Raw genomic sequence first — 26,985 nt, forward strand, 5'->3', positions numbered from 1 at the left:
ACGACCAATAAAAAACAATTGTTACCCCTTATGTTTTTTTTCTTGACAACCAATAAAAAACTACAGTGTTACCCCTTATGTTTTTTTTCATGACGACCAATAAAAAACGACAGTGTTACCCCTTATGTTTTTTTCATGACGACCAATAAAAAACAACAGTGTTACCCCGTGGGTTTTTTTTTCATGACGACCAACACAAAACAACAATGTTACCCCTTACGTTATTTTTCATGACGACCAATAAAAAAACGACAGTGTTACCCCTTATGGTTTTTTTCATGACGACCAATAAAAAAACGACCGTGTTACCCCTTTTTTTTTTTTCATGACGACCAATAAAAAACGACAGTGTTACCCCTTATGTTTTTTTCATGACGACCAAAAAAAAACCAACAGTGTTACCCCTTGTGTTTTTTTTCATGACGACCAATACAAACAACAGTGTTGCCCCTTATGTTATTTTTCATGACGACCAATAAAAAACGACAGTGCTACCCCTTATGTTTTTTTTCATGACGACCAACACAAAACAACAGTGTTACCCCTTATGTTATTTTTCATGACGACCAATAAAAAAACGACAGTGCTTCCCCTTATGTTTTTTTCATGACGACCAATAAAAAACGACAGTGTTACCCCTTATGTTTTTTTTCATGACGACCAAAGAAAAACGACAGTGTCGCCCCTTATGTTTTTTTTCATGACGACCAATAAAAAACGAAAGTGCTACCCCTTATGTTTTTTTTCATGACGACCAATAAAAAACGACAATAAATAACCCCTTATGTTATTTTCCCATGATGACTGATGAAAAACAACAGTGTTACCCCTTATGTTTTTTTCATGACGACCAAAAAAAAACCAACAGTGTTACCCCCTGTGTTTTTTTTCATGACGACCAATAAAAAACAACAGTGTTAACCCTTATGGTTTTTTTCATGACGACCAATAAAAAAACTACAGTGTTACCCCTTATTGGTTTTTCATGACGAAAGATAAAAAACGACAGTGTTACCCTTTACGTTTCATTTGAGAAAAACGACAGTGTTACCCCTTATGTTATTTTCCCATGACGACTGATGAAAAACAACAGTTTTATCCCTTGTGATTTTTTTCATGACGACCAATAAAAAACAACTGTTACCCCTTATGTTTTTTTTCTTGACGACCAATAAAAAACTACAGTGTTACCCCTTATGGTTTTTTTCATGACGACAAATAAAAAACGACAGTGTTACCCCATATGTTTTGTTCTTGACGACCAATAAAAAACAACAGTGTTACCCCTTGGGTTTTTTTTCATGACGACCAACACAAAACAACAGTGTTACCCCTTATGTTATTTTTCATGACGACCAATAAAAAAACGACAGTGCTACCCCTTATGTTTTTTTTCATGACGACCAATAAAAAACAACAGTGTCACCCCTTATGTTATTTTCCCATGACGACTGATGAAAAACAACAGTGTTACCCCTTGTGGTTTTTTTCATGACGAACAATAAAAAACAATTGTTACCCCTTATGTTTTTTTTCTTGACAACCAATAAAAAACTACAGTGTTACCCCTTATGTTTTTTTTCATGACGACCAATAAAAAACGACAGTGTTACCCCTTATGTTTTTTTCATGACGACCAATAAAAAACAACAGTGTTACCCCGTGGGTTTTTTTTTCATGACGACCAACACAAAACAACAATGTTACCCCTTACGTTATTTTTCATGACGACCAATAAAAAAACGACAGTGTTACCCCTTATGGTTTTTTTCATGACGACCAATAAAAAAACGACCGTGTTACCCCTTTTTTTTTTTTAATGACGACCAATAAAAAACGACAGTGTTACCCCTTATGGTTTTTTTTCATGACAACCAAAGCAAAACGACAGTGTCACCCCTCATGTTTCATTTGGTGAAAACGACAGTGTTACCCCCTATGTTTTATTCGATACATTTCGACAGTGTTACCCCTTATGGGTTTTTCATGACGACAGATAAAAAACGACAGTGTTACCCTTCACGTTTCATTTGATAAAAACGACAATGTTACCCCTTATGTCTTTTTGACATGATGACTAATGAAAAACAAAAGTGTAACCCCTTATATTTTATTTGACAAGGACAATTTTTTTTTTTTAAATATCTTTTTTTTTCATTACGACCAATAAAAAACTACAGTGGTACCTCTGTTGACGTTTTTGCGGGGATCCGAACCTGAGCTGTTTAGCGTGTTAACCTCCAAACTTATCAATGCACCATCAAGACACTGAATGAAATCAACACAATGGTTATACTTGACTTTATAATTCGCATGAAATAGAAATTAGATTTTTCCATCCGAGGACATCAACCGGACTTGAACCCCGGTCTCCAGCAGGTTACGCAGAGTGCACTCCACTGCACCACTGACGCAAAGACAATACACAATTATCAATCATCAATAAAGAGGATATACATGACATTAAAATGTATGTGTGTGTTTCTATTATTTCCCTCATATTTTTTTTCATGACGACCAATAAAATACGACACTGTTACCCCTTATATTTTATTTGACAAAGACAACAGTGTTACCCTTTATGTTTTTTTTCATGACGACCAATAAAAAACAACAGTGTTACCCCTTATGTGTTTATCATGACGACCAATAAAAAACGGCAGTGTTACCCCTTATGTTTTTTTCATGACCACCAATAAAAAACAACAGTGTTACCCCTTGTGTTTTTTTTCATGACGACCAAACAACAATGTTACCCCTTATGTTTTCTTTTCATGACGACCAATAAAAAACGACAGTGTTAACCCTTATGTTTTTTTTCATGACGACAGATAAAAAACGACAGTGTTACCCTTTACGTTTCATTTGATAAAAACGACAATGTTACCCCTTATGTTTTTTTGACATGATGACTGATGAAAAACAACAGTGTAACCCCTTATATTTTATTTGACAAGGACAATTTTTTTTTTTAAATATCTTTTTTTTTCATTACGACCAATAAAAATCTACAGTGGTACCCCTGTTGACGTTTTTGCGGGGATCCGAACCTGAGCTGTTTAGAGTGTTAACCTCCGAACTTATCAATGCACCATCAAGACACCGAATGAAATAAACACAATGGTTATACTTGACTTTATAATTCGCATGAAATAGAAATTAGAGTTTTCCATCCAAGGACATCAACCGGACTTGAACCCCGGTCTCCAGGGTGTTAGGCAGAGTACACCCCACTGCACCACTGAGGCAATGACACTACACAATTATCAATCATCAATAAAGAGGATATACATGACATTAAAATGTATGTGTGTGTTTCTATTATTTCCCTCATGTTTTTTTTCATGACGACCAATAAAATACGACAGTGTTACCCCTTATGTTTTTATTCATGACGACCAAAGAAAAACGACACTGTCACCCCTTATGTTATTTTCCCACGATGACTGATGAAAAACGACAGTGTTACCCCTTATGTTTTTTTCATGACGACCAAAAAAAAACCAACAGTGTTACCCCTTGTGTTTTTTTTCATGACGACCAATACAAACAACAGTGTTGCCCCTTATGTTATTTTTCATGACGACCAATAAAAAACGACAGTGCTACCCCTTATGTTTTTTTTCATGACGACCAACACAAAACAACAGTGTTACCCCTTGTGTTTTTTTTCATGACGACCAATACAAAACAAGTGTTACCCCTTATGTTATTTTTCATGACAACCAATAAAAAAACGACAGTGCTACCCCTTATATTTTTTTTCATGAGGACCAAAGAAAAACGACAGTGTCACCCCTTATAATTTTTTTCATGACGACCAATAAAAAACGACAGTGTTACCCCTTATGTTTTTTTCATGACGACCAAAAAAAAAAAACAGTGTTACCCCCTGTGTTTTTTTTCATGACGACCAATAAAAAAATACAGTGTTACCCCTTATGTTTTTTTTCATGACGACCAAAGAAAAACGACTGTGTCACCCCTTATGTGTTTATCATGACGACCAATAAAAAACGACAGTGTTACCCCTTATGTTTTTTTCATGACGGCCAATAAAAAACAACAGTGTTACCCCTTGTGTTTTTTTTCATGACGACCAATACAAAACAAGTGTTACCCCTTATGTTATTTTTCATGACAACCAATAAAAAAACGACAGTGCTACCCCTTATGTTTTTTTTCATGACGACCAATAAAAAACGACAGTTTTACCCCTTATGTTTTTTTTCATGAGGACCAAAGAAAAACGACAGTGTCACCCCTTATAATTTTTTTCATGACGACCAATAAAAAACGACAGTGTTACCCCTTATGTGTTTATCATGACGACCAATAAAAAACGACAGTGTTACCCCTTATGTTTTTTTCATGACGACCAATAAAAAACAACAGTGTTACCCCTTGTGTTTTTTTTCATGACGACCAATACAAAACAAGTGTTACCCCTTATGTTTTTTTTCATGAGGACCAAAGAAAAACGACAGTGTCACCCCTTATAATTTTTTTCATGACGACCAATAAAAAACGACAGTGTTACCCCTTATGTTTTTTTCATGACGACCAATAAAAAACAACAGTGTTACCCCTTGTGCTTTTTTTCATGATGACCAATACAAAACAACAGTGTTACCCCTTATGTGTTTTTCATGACGACCAATAAAAAACAACAGTGTTACCCCTTATGTGTTTATCATGACGACCAATAAAAAACGACAGTGTTACCCCTTATGTTTTTTTCCTGACGACCAATAAAAAACAACAGTGTTACCCCTTGTGGTTTTTTTCATGACGACCAATACAAAACAACAGTGTTACCCCTTATGTTTTTTTTGATGACGACCAATAAAAAACAACAGTGTTGTCCCTTATGTGTTTTTCATGACGACCAATAAAAAATGACAGTGTTACCCCTTATGTTTTTTTTCATGACGACCAAAGAAAAACGACAGTGTCACCCCTTATGTATTTTTTCATGATGATCAATAAAAAACGACAGTGTTACCCCTAATGTTTTTTTTCATGACGACCAATAAAAAACGACAGTGTTACCCCTTATGTTATTTTCCCATGATGACTAATGAAAAACGACAGTGTTACCCCTTATGTTTTTTTCATGTTGACCAAAAAAAAACGACAGTGTCACCCCTTATAATTTTTTTCATGACGACCAATAAAAAACGACAGTGTTACCCCTTATGTTTTTTTCATGACGACCAATAAAAAACAACAGTGTTACCCCTTGTGTTTTTTTTCATGACGACCAATACAAAACAACAGTGTTACCCCTTATGTTTTTTTTCATGACGACCAAAAAAAAACAACATTGTTGTCCCTTATGTGTTTTTCATGACGACCAATAAAAAATGACAGTGTTACCCCTTATGTTTTTTTTCATGACGACCAAAGAAAAACGACAGTGTCACCCCTTATGTATTTTTTCATGATGATCAATAAAAAACGACAGTGTTACCCCTAATGTTTTTTTTCATGACGACCAATAAAAAACGACAGTGTTACCCCTTATGTTATTTTCCCATGATGACTAATGAAAAACGACAGTGTTACCCCTTATGTTTTTTTCATGTTGACCAAAAAAAAAAAACAGTGTTACCCACTGTGTTTTTTTTCATGACGACCAATAAAAAACAACAGTGTTACCCCTTGTGTTTTTTTTCATGACGACCAATACAAAACAAGTGTTACCCCTTATGTTATTTTTCATGACAACCAATAAAAAAACGACAGTGCTACCCCTTATATTTTTTTTCATGAGGACCAAAGAAAAACGACAGTGTCACCCCTTATAATTTTTTTCATGACGACCAATAAAAAACGACAGTGTTACCCCTTATGTTTTTTTCATGACGACCAAAAAAAAAAAACAGTGTTACCCCCTGTGTTTTTTTTCATGACGACCAATAAAAAAATACAGTGTTACCCCTTATGTTTTTTTTCATGACGACCAAAGAAAAACGACTGTGTCACCCCTTATGTGTTTATCATGACGACCAATAAAAAACGACAGTGTTACCCCTTATGTTTTTTTCATGACGGCCAATAAAAAACAACAGTGTTACCCCTTGTGTTTTTTTTCATGACGACCAATACAAAACAAGTGTTACCCCTTATGTTATTTTTCATGACAACCAATAAAAAAACGACAGTGCTACCCCTTATGTTTTTTTTCATGACGACCAATAAAAAACGACAGTTTTACCCCTTATGTTTTTTTTCATGAGGACCAAAGAAAAACGACAGTGTCACCCCTTATAATTTTTTTCATGACGACCAATAAAAAACGACAGTGTTACCCCTTATGTGTTTATCATGACGACCAATAAAAAACGACAGTGTTACCCCTTATGTTTTTTTCATGACGACCAATAAAAAACAACAGTGTTACCCCTTGTGTTTTTTTTCATGACGACCAATACAAAACAAGTGTTACCCCTTATGTGTTTATCATGACGACCAATAAAAAACGACAGTGTTACCCCTTATGTTTTTTTCATGACGACCAATACAAAACAAGTGTTACCCCTTATGTTATTTTTCATGACAACCAATAAAAAAACGACAGTGCTACCCCTTATGTTTTTTTTCATGAGGACCAAAGAAAAACGACAGTGTCACCCCTTATAATTTTTTTCATGACGACCAATAAAAGACGACAGTGTTACCCCTTATGTTTTTTTCATGACGACCAATAAAAAACAACAGTGTTACCCCTTGTGTTTTTTTTCATGACGACCAATACAAAACAACAGTGTTACCCCTTATGTTTTTTTTCATGACGACCAATAAAAAACAACAGTGTTGTCCCTTATGTGTTTTTCATGACGACCAATAAAAAATGACAGTGTTACTCCTTATGTTTTTTTTCATGACGACCAAAGAAAAACGACAGTGTCACCCCTTATCTATTTTTTCATGATGATCAATAAAAAACGACAGTGTTACCCCTAATGTTTTTTTTCATGACGACCAATAAAAAACGACAGTGTTACCCCTTATGTTATTTTCCCATGATGACTAATGAAAAATGACAGTGTTACCCCTTATGTTTTTTTCATGTTGACCAAAAAAAAAAACAGTGTTACCCCCTGTGTTTTTTTTCATGACGACCAATAAAAAAATACAGTGTTACCCCTTATGGTTTTTTTCATCACGACCAATAAAAAAACTACAGTTTTACCCCTTATGGTTTTTTTCATGACGACCAATATAAAAACTACAGTGTTACCCCTTAAGGTTTTTTTCATGACGACCATTAAAAAGCAACAGTGTAACCCCTTCTATTTTATTTGACAAGGACAATTTTTTTTTTTTTTTATATCTTTTTTTTTCATGACGACCAATAAAAAACAACAGTGTTACCCCTTAGGTTTTTTTTCATGACGACCAATAAAAAACAACAGTGTCGCCATTGTGTTTTTTTTCATGACGACTAATAAAAAACAACAGCTTTACCCCTTATGTTTATTTTATGACGGCCGATAAAAAACTACAGTTACCCCTTACGTTTTTTTTCTTGACGACCAATAAAAAACAACAGTGTCAACCCTCAAGTTTCATTTGATAAAAAACAACAGTGTTACCCCCTATGTTTTATTCGATATATTTCGACAGTGTTGCCCCTTATGGGTTTTTCATGACGACAGATAAAAAACGAAAGTGTTACCCTTTACGTTTCATTTGATAAAAACGACAGTGTTACCCCTTATGTTTTTTTTCTTGACGACCAATAAAAGACGACAGTGTTACCCCTTTACGTTTCATTTGATAAAAACGACAGTGTTACCACTTATTTTATTTTCCCATGATGCCTGAAGAAAAACAACAGTGTTACCCCTTATATTTCATTTGAGAAGGACACATTTTTTTTTTTTACGTTTCATTTGAAAAAAACGACAGTGTTACCCCTTATGTTATTTTCCCATGATGACTGATGAAAAACAACAGTGTTACCCCTTATGGTTTTTTTCATGACGACCAATAAAAAAACTACAGTGTTACCCCTTATATTTTTTTCATGACGACCAATAAAAAACGACAGTGTTACCCCTTATGTTTTTTTTCATGACGACCAATAAAAAACATCAGTGTTACCCTCATGGTTTTTTTTCATGACGACCAAAGAAAAACGACAGTGTCACCCCTTATGTTTTTTTCATGACGACCAATAAAAAACGACAGTGTTACCCCTTATGTTATTTTCCCATGATGGCTGATGAAAAACAACAGTGTTACCCCTTATGTTTTTTTCATGTTGACAAAAAAAAAACCAACAGTGTTACCCCCTGTGTTTTTTTTCATGACGACCAATAAAAAACAACAGTGTCGCCCCTTGTGTTTTTTTTCACAACGACCAATAAAAAAACCACAGTGTTTCCCCCTGTGTTTTTTTTCATGACGACCAATAAAAAACAACAGTGTAACCCCTTATATTTTATTTGACAAGGACATTTTTTTTTTTTTTTATATCTTTTTTTTTCATGACGACCAATAAAAAACAACAGTGTTACCTCTTATGTTTATTTTATGACGGCCGATAAAAAACTACAGTTACCCCTTACGTTTTTTTTCTTGACGACCAATAAAAAACAACAGTGTCAACCCTCAAGTTTCATTTGATAAAAAACAACAGTGTTACCCCCTATGTTTTATTCGATACATTTCGACAGTGTTGCCCCTTATGGGTTTTTCATGACGACAGATAAAAAACGACAGTGTTACCCCTTATGATTTTTTTCATGAAGACCAATACAAAACAACAGTGTTACCCCTTATGTTTTTTTTTCATGACGACCGATAAAAAACAACAGTGTTACCCCTTATGTTTTTTTTCATGACGACCAATAAAAAACGACAGTGCTACCCCTTATTTTTTTTTTCATGACGACCAAAGAAAAACGACAGTGTCACCCCTCATGTTTCATTTGGTGAAAACGACAGTGTTACCCCCTATGTTTCATTCGATACATTTCGACAGTGTTACCCCTTATGGGTTTTCCATGACGACAGATAAAAAACGACAGTGTTACCCTTTACGTTTCATATGATAAAAACGACAGTGTTACCCCTTATGTTTTTTTGACATGATGTCTGATGAAAAACAACATTGTAACCCCTTATATTTTATTTGACAAGGACAATTATTTTATTTTTTTTATATCTTTTTTTTTTTGTGTTGTCCCTTATGTGTTTTTCATGACGACCAATAAAAAACAACAGTGTTACCCCTTAGGTTTTTTTTCATGACGTCCAATAAAAAACAACAGTGCCACCATTGTGTTTTTTTTCATGACGACTAATAAAAAACAACAGTGTTACCCCTTATGTTTATTTTATGACGGCCGATAAAAAACTACAGTTACCCCTTACGTTTTTTTTCTTGACGACCAATAAAAAACAACAGTGTCAACCCTCAAGTTTCATTTGATAAAAAACAACAGTGTTACCCCCTATGTATTATTCGATACATTTCGACAGTGTTACCCCTTATGGGTTTTTCATGACGACAGATAAAAAACGACAGTGTTACCCTTTACGTTTCATTTGATAAAAACGACAGTGTTACCACTTATTTTATTTTCCCATGATGACTGATGAAAAACAACAGTGTTACCCCTTATATTTAATTTGACAAGGACACATTTTCCTTTTATTTCAAATATGTTTTTTTTCATGACGAGCAATAAAAAACAACATTGTTGCCCCTTATGTTTTTTTTCATGACGACCAATAAAAAACGACAGTGTTACGCCTTATGATTTTTTTCATGACGAGCAATAAAAAACGACATTGTTGCCCCTTATGTTTTTTTTCATGACGACCAATAAAAAACGACAGTGTTACGCCTTATGTTTTTTTTCATGACGACCAATAAAAAACAACAGTGTTACCCCTTATGTTTTTTTCACGGCGACCAAAGAAAAACGACAGTGTCACCCCTCATGTTTCATGTGATAAAAACGACAGTGTTACCCCCTATGTTTTATTCGATACATTTCGACAGTGTTACCCCTTATGGGTTTTTCATGACAACAGATAAAAGACGACAGTGTTACCCCGTTACGTTTCATTTGATAAAAACGACAGTGTTACCACTTATTTTATTTTCCCATGATGACTGATGAAAAACAACAGTGTTACCCCTTATATTTCATTTGACAAGGACACATTTTTTTTTCATTTAAAATATGTTTTTTTTCATGACGAGCAATAAAAAACGACATTGTTGCCCCATATGTTTTTTTTCATGACGACCAATAAAAAACGACAGTGTTACGCCTTATGTTTTTTTTCATGACGACCAATAAAAAACGACAGTGTTACGCCTTATGTTTTTTTTCATGACGACCAATAAAAAACAACAGTGTTACCCCTTATGTTTTTTTCACGACGACCAAAGAAAAACGACAGTGTCACCCCTCATGTTTCATGTGATAAAAACGACAGTGTTACCCCCTATGTTTTATTCGATACATTTCGACAGTGTTACCCCTTATGGGTTTTTCATGACAACAGATAAAAGACGACAGTGTTACCCCGTTACGTTTCATTTGATAAAAACGACAGTGTTACCACTTATTTTATTTTCCCATGATGACTGATGAAAAACAACAGTGTTACCCCTTATATTTCATTTGACAAGGACACATTTTTTTTTCATTTAAAATATGTTTTTTTTCATGACGAGCAATAAAAAACGACATTGTTGCCCCATATGTTTTTTTTCATGACGACCAATAAAAAACGACAGTGTTACGCCTTATGTTTTTTTTCATGACGACCAATAAAAAACGACAGTGTTACGCCTTATGTTTTTTTTCATGACGACCAATAAAAAACAACAGTGTTACCCCTTATGTTTTTTTCACGACGACCAAAGAAAAACGACAGTGTCACCCCTCATGTTTCATGTGATAAAAACGACAGTGTTACCCCCTATGTTTTATTCGATACATTTCGACGGTGTTACCCCTTATGGGTTTTTCATGACAACAGATAAAAGACGACAGTGTTACCCCGTTACGTTTCATTTGATAAAAACGACAGTGTTACCACTTATTTTATTTTCCCATGATGACTGATGAAAAACAACAGTGTTACCCCTTATATTTCATTTGACAAGGACACTTTTTTTTTTCATTTAAAATATGTTTTTTTTCATGACGAGCAATAAAAAACGACATTGTTGCCCCATATGTTTTTTTTCATGACGACCAATAAAAAACGACAGTGTTACGCCTTATGTTTTTTTTCATGACGACCAATAAAAAACAACAGTGTTACCCCTTATGTTTTTTTCACGACGACCAAAGAAAAACGACAGTGTCACCCCTCATGTTTCATGTGATAAAAACGACAGTGTTACCCCCTATGTTTTATTCGATACATTTCGACAGTGTTACCCCTTATGGGTTTTTCATGACAACAGATAAAAAACGACAGTGTTACCCTTTACGTTTCATTTGATAAAAACAACAGTGTTACCCCTTATGTTTTTTTTCATGACGACCAATAAAAGACGGCAGTGTTACCCCTTTTGTTTTTCTTCATGACGACCAAAGAAAAACAACAGTGTTACCCCCTATGTTTTATTTGATGAATATCGACAGTGTTACCCCTTATGTTTATTTCATGACGGCCGATAAAAAACGACCGTTACCCCTCATGTTTTTTCCATGTTGACCAATAAAAAACGACAGACCCCTGTCTACGTTTTTGCGTGGATCCGAACCTGAGCTGTTTAGAGTATTAACCTCCGAACTTATCAATGCACCATCAAGACACAGAATAAACTCAACACAATGGTTATACTTGACTTTATAATTCGCATGAAATAGATATGAGAGTCTTCCAACAGAGGACATCAACCAGACTTTAACCCCGGTCTCCAGGGGGTTAGCTCACAGCTCTCTCCACTTCCCACTGAGATTTATAATTTCAACTTGTCTGTGGTTATATATGACTATATATATGCAATAGACATGATAGCATTACGTTTCAAATTAAAGATATTGTGTTTTCCACAGAAATTGAGCCGCGGTCGGCAGTGGGTTAGGCAGAGTACACAATAAATCAATAAATCACATCAATAAAGAGGATATACATGACATTAAAATGTATGTGTGTATTTCTATTATTTCCCTTATGCTTTTTTTTTCATGACGACTGATAAAAAACGACAGTGTTACCCCTTATATTTTATTTGACAAAGACAACAGTGTTACCCCTTATGTTTTTCTTCAAGACGACCAATAAAAAACAACAGTGTTACCCCTTATGGTTTTTTTCATGACGACCATAGAAAAATGACAGTGTCACCCCTCATGTTTCATTTGATAAAAACAACAGTGTTACCCCTTATGTTTTTTTCATGACGACCGATAAAAAACGACAGTGTTACCCCTTATGTTTCATTTGATTAAAACGACAGTGTTACCCCTTGTGTTTCATTCGATTAAAACGACAGTGTTACCCCTTGTGTTTTTTTTCATGATGACCAAAGAAAAACAACAGTGTTACCCCCTATGTTTTATTTGATAAATATCGACAGTGTTACCCCTTTTGTTTTTTTCATGACGACCAATAAAAAACAACAGTGTCATAGATCGCTAACTAGCAGAGAGTTGTAAGCACTTTCCACCCTTTCAGTGGAGGAATTGGACTCCCCAAGCAATGTTATACTTAAAAGGAGCAAGTAAGTTACATATTAATTTAGTCTTTCGGCCTGTAGCATGTAAACAAAATGAAGCAACTGTCCCATATTTCTAACTGCATTTGAAGTAGACATTGAGACTCACAAAAAATGGAAGCTATAGGACAGTGATCATGATTTGTCTCAATATCAGAATAACAACAATGGGTCAAATAGCAATGGCTGGTGGAGTGGCCATGAAGTAGGTCTGTGTATGCAGTGTAAGCTTGTCCAGGCCCTGCAAGTCAGGATGTAGGCTATGAATCTGAATGAAAAGGTAGTGGCCATCCCCAAAATGCACCAGAATACAGGAAATCAAATCTATTAAATTCCAAAAAAATATGGGGGGGGGGGGGGGGCGAGAACCTCAGACCCCCTGTCGCCAGCCACCACTGAGAATGACCAATGGAAATAATTCTCTGCACAATTTGAATTGTGTTTAAATATGCTACAGTGGTAATTTGTTTAGCCAATTCATGTTAAACAATGAGGGTTTTGATTGTCGGGTCGGGCCTTTGATCGATCGTTTGTGTTTTTTTTGTTTTTGTTATCATTGCTTTATAGGCCTAATTTTAGGAGAAATCTATGCCATAAACAGACATTTTATAGGCCTTTATTACACGGGTCTTCTCAATGCCGTGGAACGCTCCGTTCACTTGCATGGGTAGTAGTCCGGTATCTTGTCAACCCCAGCGTCTTCGGTTGCTAAGCGACGTCAACGTTTTATAGTGGACTATTTCACTGCTGATCAACACTACGAATGCTGGTAACGAATAAATTGTAAAAAGACACACCATGTGAAGTTATTTTCCAAATAAGATTTGAAAAGCTTTGGAAGTTATTCACAACACTATTTACATGGTTTCGGAGTAGTACACTTTGAAATTTTAATACAGTTCAGCGAGAAAGGCGACGAAGAATAACAAGGGGGCGTTCCAGTCTGCGTAAACGGGAACCCCCACCACACGAGAACGCCCATTTGCGTCTGCAGTGGGATGATATTGGATCCTTGTGGTTGCCAAGGGGTTGCATCACAGTACCCATCACCTCCACCCGAGGCACGGGTGGGGATGAGAAACTCTTCCCAGATACAGTACAGACACACATCTCTCAGAAGCAGACACGAACCACCCAGCTGGGCGAAACGCTGGGAATAGCAGAGCAGCACTGCCCGAGGAAGGATGATCTCTTTTGACCATCAGAATCCGAATTAAAGTAGCTGGTGAAGTGAACATCTGATGTTATATTTAGCCATGCGTGGAAAGGTGACGACAATCTCAGGGTGACCTAGGCTTTATTCCGTTCAACAGTGTCCATGAGGACACAAGCTGTTAAGGATACTTTTTTAGTAAAGAACGGATTACATTTATTGAATTATTTTCAGAAAAGTAACAGATTGCTTTATTGGAAAAGTAACTGATTACTTTTCTGAAAAAGTAACGGAACACCTTTTTTATTGTTTAACAGGATTACATTTGATGATAACACTTTTCCGCCTGTTTTTTGTTCCTTTTATTAATGTATGACATGGTTGCGCAATGGTGAGAAGAATGTTCTTGAAAAGAACCTATGTCAACTTGATAATTAATAGAAGGAATTGCATTTAAATGTAATATCAGAAGCTTCTATTTATCTTCCCAGGGTTAAGAGAAGGAAATACAGAATATCTATTGAGGCCTTGATGTTTATTATGCTCCATTTACTTTAACACCACTTTGAATATTTAATGCATGGTTTTAATTCGTCCACGTTGGGTGCTGTGATGAAATGTTTAGGCCCTCTTATAACGTCATGTATCCAATGATTATTTAGGTCTCCTTGCTTATTACTAAAACGCACAGATGAATATCAAAAGCAAAAACAATGAACTCAAGTCAGAAACATTTTTATTTAGATTAAAATGCCACAGGTAAACAGAAGCATCAATATTAAAAACCTTGTGAATGTGTGCCTGAACAGGGAATGGTTTAGATGCTGAAACTGGAGGAAAAGCCTTCACAAATACCATAAAAGTTCTGGGCAGTCGACGCTACGGTCTGTTGAGAAAAGATTGGACAACCTTTGTAAAATTCAACATTTTTAAAAGGAAAAGTGCAAACGCTGCTGACAAATGACAGTGGATACACAGATAAAAGCAGCGATTAAAAAACACTAATTAATTTAGTAAAAAATCGGAACAAAGTACACAAATCCAGAACAACGCAAACAGCCTGTGCAGAGGCAGTCAAGATCCCTTCCGTTTTCAGTGCCTGAGTAGAAACAGTAAATAGTGCCCAGCACGACACAGAGGCCACCAGCAGGTCCTCATCTTGGGTTAAAGGTCACCACAGCTTCTAACCACCACCTGGTCCACAGACTAATAAAAATAAAAATACAGAGTGCAAACTACCAAGGATACAGGTGTGGGAGAGGGAGGGGGGGGGGTTGGGAGGGCTCGGCTGGGTTGTGTTGTGTTTGGGCCAATCACAGCACTGCGTCAGATGAACAGGAAGAGCTCCAGGTCCTTGGCGTGCAGCTTCTGCGCCAGGTTCCGGACGCGGCACAGGCGCACGTTCTGGGCGTCGCCCACGCTGTACACCCGCAGGATGTGGTAGCGCTCGCGCTCCGTCAGGGCGAAGTCCAGCTCGTTGGCCGACAGGTGGATGAAGGCCTTGTCCCGCTTCACCGTCGACTTCACCTCCACGTACACCACCGCCCCCTCAGCCCCGGGCTGTGGGCCCGCCCCCACCGCCGCCGCCGCGGGGAAGGTCAGCTTGAAGTCGTAGGGCTGGCCGCTCTCCGCCTGCTGGTTGCACCAGGTGACCTCCGAGGGCCGGTCGGCTGCGTCGCCGTCCCGCCAGTGGCACAGGAAGGAGTGGACCAGCTGCTCCCCCCACGCCCCGATGGCCGCCAGGTCCCCCGGGACGTCCGTCAGCACCACCTGAGCAGGCGACACCACCACCCAAACATCAGCACTTTGTCTAACACGTCGTCGTCCCCCCGTCGTTGGTGCACCACCTGTGCACGCGACACCACCACCCAACCATCAGCTCTTTGGTCTCATGCACACACCCCCACCCAACACCCTAACATCGGAGTCACCTACACACCCCGCCAGCTCCTTCACCAACCCACCACCTCAACCTCGGTTCCACCTTCACACACCACCCCCTCCCACACACACACACACACACACACACACACACACACACACACACACACACACACACACACACCACTACAACTGCTTGGGTCTCAGGGATTGGTGTTGAACATTTCTGACAGAAATGTGTCAAGTGGAAGGCTCCGTTTAGAAGGGTCTGTTTCACAACACCTGGCACACCCGCTCCTTTGTGTCCGCTCCTTTTCATACCTCCAACGTCTGTCTTGTTTTGGCCTAATCGCCTGGACGGATGTTGTGCGGCGACGGGTTTGGGGGGCTTGGTAGAGATAGCAGTGCTGGTGCGGTACTCACGGTGGTGGGTCGCGTGCAGGCCAGCTCCATGTCCTCCAGCTCCAGTAGGGCGCTCTTGTTCCACTGGGGGAAGTCCATGGCCAGGGGGGGCCGCTGGGACACGCCCTCCGTGCCCTGGAAGGTGCTGCCCGTCACCACCAGCTCGGGAACAGGCCTTTGGGCGGGGGGGGGGAATCGTTTAAGGAAACTGATGAAAAGTGTTTGTCTTGAATCAAGCAACTACCCAAGAGGTCTGTATAACATGAATATAGTTATGTATACACATCCACAATGTTGGCCACTACCATATTTAAAGGTAACCAACATGCTCAGCAGTTTTCTACTGTTTACCGCCTAAGAGGGTACTGCTAAAACGCATGTGCGCCATCTTCAACTCGGTTACTGGGCAGAAATCAGACGACTGACGTCATCGGTCCTACATAGAGAACCCAAATCCTACTAGGGCAACCCATATCCTACTAGGAGAACCCAACTCCTACTAGAAGAACCCAACTCCTACTAGGAGAACCCAAATCCTACTAGCAGAACCCAAATCCTACTAGCAGAACCCAAAACCTACTAGGAGAACCCAAATCCTACTAGGAGAACCCAAATCCTACTAGGAGAACCCAAATCCTACTAGGAGAACCCAAATCCTACTAGGGCAACCCATATCCTACTAGGAGAACCCAACTCCTACTAGAAGAACCCAACTCCTACTAGGAGAACCCAAATCCTACTAGCAGAACCCAAATCCTACTAGCAGAACCCAAAACCTACTAGGAGAACCCAAATCCTACTAGGAGAACCCAAATCCTACTAGGAGAACCCAAATCCTACTAGGAGAACCCAAATCCTATTAGGAGACCCCAAATCCTACTAGGAGACCCCAAATCCTACTAGGAGAACCCAAATCATACTAGGAGAACCCAAATCCTACTAGGAAAACCCAAATCCTACTAGAAGAACCCAAATCCTACTAGGAGAACCCAAATCCTACTAGGAGAACCCAAATCCTACTAGGAGAACCCAAATCCTATTAGGAGACCCCAAATCCTACTAGGAGACCCCAAATCCTACTAGGAGAACCCAAATCATACTAGGAGAACCCAAATCCTACTAGAAGAACCCAAATCCTACTAGGAGAACCCAAATCCTATTAGGAGACCCCAAATCCTACTAGGAGAACCCAAATCATACTAGGAGAACCCAAATCCTACTAGAAGAACCCAAATCCTACTAGGAGAACCCAAATCCTATTAGGAGACCCCAAATCCTACTAGGAGACCCAAAATCCTACTAGGAGAACCCAAATCATACTAGGAGAACCCAAATCATACTAGGAGAACCCAAATCCTACTAGAAGAACCCAAATCCTACTAGGAAAACCCAAATCCTACTAGGAGACCCAAAATCCTACTAGGAGAACCCAAATCATACTAGGAGAACCCAAATCATACTAGGAGAACCCAAATCCTACTAGAAGAACCCAAATCCTACTAGGAAAACCCAAATCCTACTAGAAGAACCCAAATCCTACGAGGAGCACCCAAGTCCCGACTGATGACATCCGTCTGCAGTACTAAGTCCTCTCAGGATAGAGCAGAGCGGACCGCTCCCCTCAACGACAGGGCTAAGGAGATGAAGGGAGGCGGGGGGTCTCACTGGACGGCTGCTGGACACTGGTCTGAGTCCGTCTTGGGCTGGTCCGGTGGGGGGCCGCTGTGGACGGGTCTTTCCCCGCCGCTAAACCCGGCGCCGGGCCCCGGGGGGTGACCCTCACGCTGGCCGCCCTCTGACCCTGAAACAGGAGGGGAGTTAGGACCCCACGGAAACACGGGACGACCGTCCCACACAGGCTAGGGCTGAGCCGTTTGAGGTTCAGTAGGAGATCTTTCTCTTTTAAAGTTCCTTTTGTCCTGTAGTATTCATTAAAGCAATGAATATCCTATACTTTGACCGACACAACACGGCAGGCGACATATAAAGTGCTCTTTCCTTCAGGCCAGGCCTGTGTTGTTATGATTTGATGCATGAATTGATACAACATTTGTATTCAAATGTTGAATACAAGATAATTATGTTTTTGTTATGCAAATCGCAGCCTTGGCGATGTGCATATTGCGTTCTATTACATCGCAACTTCGGTTTGAACTAGTCTAATTGTCCCGCCCGCGCACGGGCAAACGGTCCTCAGCCGGGGGAGCTCGGGGCAGAGGCTCTCCTGACGCGGCGTGCTACACGCCGAGTGCTACAACCAGAGGAGAGCCGGCGTGAGTCAGCCCTACGCTGAGAGGGCTTCAACGGGGGTGGAGAGGACGTGAGTCACCTGGGGACGACTGGCTGCTGCCAGCGTGGCCAGCGCCGGGGGAGCCGGTGTGGGCGTGGTCGAGGGCGAGCCTGGGCAGGTCCGAGCCGGGCCTGGGCTGGTCCGAGGCGGGCCTGGGCTGGCCCGCCGCCGCCGCCCCTGGGTCCCCGCTGTGCGGTGGGCCCTGTGGGCCCTGTGGCACCCCCGTGCCGGAGGAGGCGGGGCCGCGGTCGCCCCTGTCGAGGTCCTGGTCCTTCGGGGGGGCCGGGGGGGGCCACATCTTCATGACGGCGTCCACCGCGTCGCTGTCGTTCCGGGCGCCTGCGGAGCAACGGGGAATGATCGTGTTGTTGCCACGGTGACTACAGCATTGAACACACATCGCCTCTGACAGCACGACTGCATCAGGGGCGAAGGACAACAGAACGATCTCCGACTTATCCTCCACTCATGTAAAATACTTGAACAGAACATGAACAAAATATGGACGCAAAATAACGGCGTCACTCATTGATTTAACCTGAACATTCTAATCAGGACACTGAGCATCTCATGACAAGTGATACGCCAAAAAAGACCTCACGTAACGTTCGCACTTTTGGGGTCAGAGCCTTCTCCAGGGCCGCTCCTAGGCTCCATCCCGCCTCAAAACCCATCTTGTCTCCACTGCCTACTCTTAGCCGCCCCCCCCCCTCCCCAGATTGACAGCCGTGTGTCACTGCTGTCAGTCTGTTTGTTTTACCACCACGCCCCTCAGTGTCCTGGAAAAGCGCTTTATAAATCCCATTTATTATTATAATAATTATTCTATTCTATTATTATTAGAATAGAATAAGTTGACCTCTTGTGGTTTGGTCTACAAACAGATTCCTGCATCCCTCTTGCTCCAGAGAGCCTGGTGTTTCCAGGGCGAGGGTCGAGGGCCAGCCTGAGCGTACCTGTGCGACCGGACGTGGCCACGGTGCCCATGCTGGCCTTCGGGGGCCAGCAGGCCAGGGTCTGCTCTCCGTCCTCCTCGCGTCGGGGAGCCTCCTCCGGGGGCGCCAACGGCCTGGGTGCTGCTGGTCGTGGGGGAGGGAGGGCGGGGGAGAGGAGGGAGGGGGGAGGGTGTTCAGTCGGGGGGGGGGGGAGAGGAGGGGAAACAACGGGAGAGAATAATTGAAGAAGGGCTAATGTGACATTTCAGCGAACGTTGCAAATGTCATCGAATCAGTTTTCGCCGTGCTCTTCTCAGATGTCTGACGCGTGTATCGGCGTTACACAATCGAGGGGCAGGGCTAGAGATACACAGCAGCTCTTTGATCGCGGGGTCCTTGCGGTGTTTCCTACGGAGACGTTACCCAACCAGCCCAGGCAGCCCATGCACGCCGCATGAGCAGATGGGTAAAAATAAAGACGGACCCGACCTATTAAGATGCACGCTGGGTGTTGACGCAAAGGCCCCGCAGACCGGAGCATCTGCGTGCGGAAAGGCAGCGTTAGCAGAACGCTGGCGACATGTGGATGAAGAAAAGGTCCGCCGTGGGGCCCTTTAAGACGCAAGCATCGGAGACAGAGACACAGCTGTGGAAAATAGGGCCCACTATTTAATTATAGTGTGTGTGTGTGTGTGTGTGTGTGTGTGTGTGTGTGTGTGTGTGTGTGTGTGTGTGTGTGTGTGTGTGTGTGTGTGTGTGTGTGTGTGTGTGTGTGTGCATGCGTTTCGGTTTCTGTGTGCGTGTATCGGTTTCTGTGTGTGTGTGTTTCGGTTTCTGTCTGCGTGTGTTTGTGTGTGCGTGTGTTTCTGTGTGCGTGTGTGTGTGTGTGTTTCTGTGTGCGTGCGTGTGTGTGTGTGTGTGTGTTTTTCTGTGTGTGTGTGTTTCTGTGTGTGTGTGTGTGTGTGTTTCTGTGTGTGTGTGCGTGTTTCTGTGTGCGTGTGTGTGTGTGTGTGTTTCTGTGTGTGTGTGTTCCTGTGTGCGTGTTTCTGTGTTTCTGTGTGTGCGTGTGTGTGTGTGTTTCTGTGTGTGTGTGCGTGTTTCTGTGTGCATGTGTGTGATTGTGTGTGTGTTTCTGTGTGCGTGCGTGTTCCTGTGTGCATGTTTCTGTGGGTGTGTGTGTCTGTGTTCGCTGTGTCTTATGGACTCCTGGCCCAGCCAGCTGCTCCTTCAGCTGGTGCTGTGTGTCCTCTCTCTGGACCCACAGCCTGTCAGCCCTCCAGTGCTAACATGGCTCACACGCTGCTCACTGAGACCAGGCAGGCCTCCCCGCTCTGCCAAGAGCGGCGACACCATCGCATAAATAACGCATATTGATTAAGCATCTTGGGATGAGCCGTATGAAAAATTAGAGCATGTTTCCAAGTCGAGATCTCCAGGCCCAGAGAGATTTTGTGACGCTCTATTCGGCTCATTTGATGTGATTTGCGATAATTTGACCGTCATGATACACATCCCTCCCTCCCTCCCTCCCTCCCTCGTCGGTACCTGGGGGGAGCTCAGGGCGGGGGGGCTCGGGCACCTCCCAGGGCACCTCCTCCTTGGGCAGCTCCTGCACGTCCTCCCTCTTCAGGAAGCGCTTCAGAGACGCCGGGTCCTGAGGACACACACACACACACACACACACACACACACACACACACACACACACAGAGAAACACACATAGAGACATAGAAACGCACACAAAGACAGAGAGAGAGAGAGAGGGAGAGGCACACACACAAACACAGAGAGAGAAGAAGAGACACGGACAAAACCACAGAGAGCGAGGGGGAGACACACACAAAAACACACAGAAGGAGACAGAAACAGAAAGAGACACACACACAATAAGGTTGGTTGGTTAGTGTAATCCTCAGTGACTTCAGCAGCCGGTGGGACGTTCCATGTAAAGGTAGCAGTGATACACGGAGGTGCAGCGCTCATGAAATACACGGAAGACGTCCCAATAAACACACCTCCATGTTGGTTTTTCTTTAAGGGGAGCTCTGGAGAAGCATGGTCTCCACGGAATGCCAAGAAGCCGATTAGCATGCGCTATCTCATTAGGGCTTCCCCCTCCGCACTGATAAAATAGTTTTTTTTTAAAGAAATAAATAAACTAAGCAATTTTCAGAAGCCTTTTATGTGCAAAGATCCGGGCGGCGGTAGTCGGCACGGAATGGGATTGCAGTTATTGAGTATCAGATGATGAAACAAATGAATTACACGGGAATGTATTACATTCGCAATGTTGGCAATTTCACAGATGCAGCTTATCCAATCAGAGAAACAGACTCGTTCAGGCAGCACAGAGAAAAAGACAGCACAGGCAACACTATCGGAGCAGTTGGTGTACATAAATGAGGATTGTTCAGGTACAGCACCTTGTACGGGACCGTTAAAGGTGTACGGGCAAATTATCATGATTACAAAGATTAGACACCAAAAGTCATACAACATTATTCAATTACAAGACATTCCTTTTTTTTTTTCTTTTTTTTCCAGACAAAGAAAGGCATAGCCTATATTCCAATAGACCCTAAACACTACTGCTTGAGGTCAATACTGTACCAGGAAAACTAATTTGGTTTGAAAGTTATTGGGCGTGCGAAAGCAGTGGTTAGCGCTAGTGGCCCATTTCACGTTGTAAACTGGCACCCCAACAAATCGGTTGCATTTCTCGGATCGGAAATGAGGACACGCCTCATCACGACCAGATCGTCATTACTGGCCCATCTGTTCCACTAAGCCTCTAGTCCGGCTGGGTGCACTGTAGGGAGAGGCAGAGGACACACTGATCGCTTACGTCCAGTGAGGTCATCAAGCCACTGAGGAAGTCGATGAGCTCCTTCCTGTGGGCCTTCTCCACGCAGAACAGCTTCACCAGCTCCCTGGAAACACAACGCAAGCAGACGCCGTCGCATCACGACCCGGCTATACACAGCCCTCGCACACACGCCTGCACACGCGCATGCTATATGCGCTATAATGAAGGGCACGCAAACAAACGAATGGCGTAATCGATGACAGAATTGTCGCGAGTCCAAACATTTAATCGGCCCAAAACTCCTACTCCAATACTCCAGATTTCATATTTAGGAAGAGGAGGAATTTGTTTCAGGAACGTTGTTTTTAAAGCCAAACACCTTTTGTAGAATGGTGTTAATAAGATGGCTTCATCTATGGGTGCGCAGACCATGGAATGCATAGCCTCTGATTGGCCGATACAGTGACAGGGTACACCCGTCCTATGAAGCGTCGATGCGACACACCTGTCCTCCGATGACTGGAAGCTAACTGAAGGGGTGTTGACAGGGGGGCCGACCTCTCAGGAATTAGAATAAACACCAAGTCGGGAAATTGATGCACACACACACACACACACACACACACACACACACACACACACACACACACACACACACACACACACACACACACACACACACACACACACACACACACACACACACACACACACACACACCTGCAGATGTCCATGTGTGCGGTCAGATGGTCCTTCTGGATGTACAGCTCCTTGTCGTCCCTCAGCAGACACACCACGTCCTGCATCTCCAGCAGCGGCTGCTCCTGGTCGGGGTCCGGGGGGTCCCCGCCGCCCCCCACCGACAGCTGGTAGCGGATGTACAGCTTCCCCACCTGAAGGAGGGCACAGGCGGCGCCGGGGTCACGAGGAGAGCACGTCACAGGTTTTACCGGCCGGGGGACGCCAGAACACACACACTTTTAAGGGGGCTTTGTGGGGTGGGGTGGGGGGGTTGGACTCAAACTGAACCCCTTGCTGTCCCCTCCTGTGTCACAAATCATCACACAGCCCGTCGTCTGCAGGGCTCCGTTTCGTTCTATTGTCACTTACTTTATTATTGGATTCAACTATTGGTTAAAGGTTTGGATGTGAGCGGCTGTGACACCCTGAATTCCAGGATGAATAAAGCGTCTATCTAATATATCTATATCACATTAGTATATGCTACACGTGAACCGCCTAAGGTGGCGCGATTTGATTGGTTCGCTATCTCGGGATATTGGGCAATATCCCATAAATCTCAAACTCGGGATGTTATTTTCTAAAGGGGGGCGCGCGTGACAGTCGTCTAGCCACGCTAATAAAAAAATAAATAAAATCCCGGCAAAGAATGGTATCTTGTTTATTTGTGGAGTGTTCACGTGGGGTATAGACTAAAACAATTATTCACCTCAGGCTCCATGAATAGTGGAGAATAGCGGTCTCAGGGGCTATTCCCCACTATTCACTCCTCCTTTGGCAAATAATTGTTAAATATCTATCTATCAATCCATCCATCCATCCATCCATCCATCCATCCACCCATCCATCACTATGTCCATCTAATACACCTATATCACTACATACATTGAATATATCTATACCTATCTATCTAAAATATCCATCAATCTCTTTCTAATATAATAACCATCCATCAATATGTAATATTTTCATATCACTCAATCTAATTGATCTATATATATATATCACTCCATCACTCAAGCTATCCATCCATCTATCCATCTCTCTCCTACTCTATCACCCCATCACTCCAGCTATCCTCTATCCATCCATCCAGAACTCCTGTGGTGTGAACTGGGCTCTCCACCTACGGGCGCTGACCCAGGAGGAACCCGGCATGGGGGGGGGGGGGGGGGGGCTGACCTGTCTGTACTGGAGGTTCCGGAGCGTCTGGGCCACGCCGGCGTCCTGCAGCTCGCGGTAGACGGCCGCCAGCTCCTCGTGGGCGCACAGGAAGCGCTGCACGTAGGGCATCACGGCGCGCACCAGCGCCTGCACCGCCGGGCACGCCCGCAGGTTCTCCGTCTGCGGCTCCGAGCGCACGCAGTCCGACAGCAGCCGCACGCCGCAGATCTCCAGGAAGAGGGCGCGGTCCTCCTCCTGGAAGGCCGGACCTGGGGAGGGATTGGTTGGGTGGGGGGGGTGGAGGTGGGGTTAGCACGGGCGGTGCCCACGTCTTTGTTTGAGATGACGTCGTGTTTGAGGTGACGCACAACAAGCAGCCGACCCAGGACCAATCACAGCTACTGCTGCACCCTCAAGGGGAAGGGAAGGGGCACCCTCAAGGGGAAGTGAAGGGAAGGGAAGGGAAGGGACACCCCCCCTCTTCCCCCCCCCCCGCCCCCCCCCCACTCGTAGACCCGTGGCTGATCCAACACGACAAGCAGACAGGAAAAGTCGAAACCGCGTGCGGTTGATCCCGTACTACGACACAGGGCTCGACTGCTCTTGTCTTCTTGTCGTGTCGATGCTTTTGAGTCCGACGAGGAGCAGTACGACCTTACTAACTTCATATCCCAGCCCCTTTTAATTGGGATTTCAATATTGACCAAAATAATCTGCTCAGATTTCTTCCATAATCGAGCAGCCCTACTTACGACTTGCCTGGGTTAAAGAAAGATCCATGCATCCGGTCTCAAAAGCGGGGCTAAACCTGAGGTCTACGTACCGCGGTGGTCTCCGGGCTTGCCCCTGGGTAGTGCCCCATGCTTCTTGCCGGGAGGGGGCAGGTTGAGCAGACACACCCCGGGATGGAGTTTGAAGATCTTCTCCAGCTCCCGGTCGTCCGCCACCATGGGCCGGCGGGCCAGGGTCACCCAGCTCTTGGCCTTGGTGGGGAACACCTTCTTGTCCAACACCATCCCTGGATCACAACGACACGCCCATCACACACACGCCCGCCTTCTGTCCCTCTTCAATGGGGTCCATTGGACCTCGCAGGTAGCCGTATACACATTTAACTGATTTAATTTGATATAATACAAATTTGAAGACTTTATATATACTACATATTATATAATGATATATAGTGAAAGATAAACTTGGGGGTTATCATAGTGCACTGGTTTACAAAAAAGCGCATTTTAATTCATTTTGAACATCATTACAATCAATTAAATGATGCTCAATAATAATCGATTGGATTGAGGATTGAGGCTGTAGATTGGCGTGTTAGATCGAGCCAATGACAGCCATGGGTCTCTGAGTGGGGGGGCGGGCCTCACCCTTGAGGGTGGAGCAGTAGCTGCTAATGGTCCTGGGTTGACCAGGATCCATGTAGTCCTGCTCTGGTGACGTAGTGGTCTTACACTTGTGAGCTGTGGAGGGAAACACAGTGAGAGAAACGCTATAAATACAGTCTGGGAGAACTACAGGCTAGCCATGCACTTTTTAGTCCGTTTAGAAGATGAAAGAGGAACTACTGCTATCTCTCCCCATATGTGGGTCAGATAATCTCATATTTATTAGATGTAGGGCAACATGAACATATATTAAACCAATGAAATGGAAGAACATAATGAAAATCCTCATATTCTAGGTTAATATCATTGTTATTTCCGTTAAACAGGGTAGTTTTTGATAATGAAATTATTGTGCCAAGGCTAAGGTCAACACCGTAATACGAATTAAATACATAGAAATAGAAAATATACAATAAAGTGAACATGTACATGATCATGAAGGAGTACATCAAGTACATGAAGTCATTGTTGATTACTGCAATATCGGTATTTATACCTGCATTTAGCAAAGACGTTTTTGGGGAAGAAGCACCAAGATGGCGGGTTAGAAGGTACTTTTGTAACTTCAGATCGATCATACGTTTAAAAACGTCCCATTGGTGGAGCTCTGAGCTCCAGAAGGCCCATAGACATGGCTTTAATCTCCCCGTCCCTCCACTCACCTAGGCGGGCGTAGATGACCGACACGTCCTGCAGAACCTCCGCCGTGGGCATGGGGCAGGAGGCACACACCAGCTCCAGAAGACACACGTACTGGAACATGGTGGGACTGGGCTCCACGTTCAGCTGCTACAGGGGAGAAGCACACACACACACACACAGGGTGCACAAACACGCAAACACACGCACAGGGAGCACACACACACAGGGAGCACATACACACACACACAGGGAGCAGCACATACACACACACACAGGGAGCATACACACACACACAGGGAGCATACACACACACACACACACACACACACACACACACACACACACACACACACACACACACACACACACACACACACACACACACACACACACACACACACACACACACACACACACACACACGTCAGGTCTCTGCTTCCTCTGAGTGGAGTAAACACGGACTAAGGTCAACCGAGTATGCCGTCAACTTTCGTCTGTGAATAATTGTTATAATTTATATTTAAATTAGATGCCAACCTTGAGTAAATGAACAAACTTTCCCTCAGGTGAACAAAAAAGCAGTTTCTATACATGTTCCTTACGAGCTAGCTAACTGTGCATAAAGTCCTTATCCTAGCCTGCTGACACATGCACGCGGCCAACAGCTCAGTCATCTACTGCGGCCAAACGAGGCGAAAGACGGAAGACGGCCAGAATTGAACAACGCTTCTTGCCGTGCCTTTGTGTTTGAGGACGTAAAGCAGCTCCGTCCGCTTCCGTCTCGAGACACAGTGCGAGAAGTAGCATAAGAGTAAGGCCAAAGAGACGAGAGAGAAAGAGGGGAGGAGGCCCAACGGCGCCCCCGGT

At 42.9% G+C, this 26,985-nt stretch overlaps 1 protein-coding gene across 5 annotated transcripts in view; it reads right to left on the bottom strand.

Moving 5' to 3' along the window:
* Window positions 1-14,578: 14,578 nt before the first annotated feature.
* Window positions 14,579-26,985, bottom strand: part of wu:fj29h11 (uncharacterized) — a 47,628-nt gene continuing 35,221 nt past the window's right edge. For 3 of the 5 annotated variants that reach the window (XM_060036966.1, XM_060036963.1, XM_060036967.1), the window contains 12 exons: window positions 26,139-26,265; window positions 25,459-25,551; window positions 24,903-25,097; window positions 24,098-24,348; window positions 22,895-23,067; window positions 22,214-22,298; window positions 20,913-21,021; window positions 19,389-19,511; window positions 18,472-18,771; window positions 17,808-17,943; window positions 16,164-16,317; window positions 14,579-15,629 (listed from right to left, as the gene is read on the bottom strand). In XM_060036966.1, the coding sequence (XP_059892949.1) occupies window positions 15,186-15,629; window positions 16,164-16,317; window positions 17,808-17,943; window positions 18,472-18,771; window positions 19,389-19,511; window positions 20,913-21,021; window positions 22,214-22,298; window positions 22,895-23,067; window positions 24,098-24,348; window positions 24,903-25,097; window positions 25,459-25,551; window positions 26,139-26,265 (2,190 nt within the window). In that variant the 3' untranslated portion in view covers window positions 14,579-15,185. The remainder of the gene's footprint in view (window positions 15,630-16,163; window positions 16,318-17,807; window positions 17,944-18,471; window positions 18,772-19,388; window positions 19,512-20,912; window positions 21,022-22,213; window positions 22,299-22,894; window positions 23,068-24,097; window positions 24,349-24,902; window positions 25,098-25,458; window positions 25,552-26,138; window positions 26,266-26,985) is intronic. The other 2 variants (XM_060036965.1, XM_060036964.1) reach the window with 2 other exon arrangements.

The sequence above is a fragment of the Gadus macrocephalus genome, chromosome 18 (assembly GCF_031168955.1).
Source record: "Gadus macrocephalus chromosome 18, ASM3116895v1".
Lineage (NCBI taxonomy): Eukaryota > Metazoa > Chordata > Actinopteri > Gadiformes > Gadidae > Gadus > Gadus macrocephalus.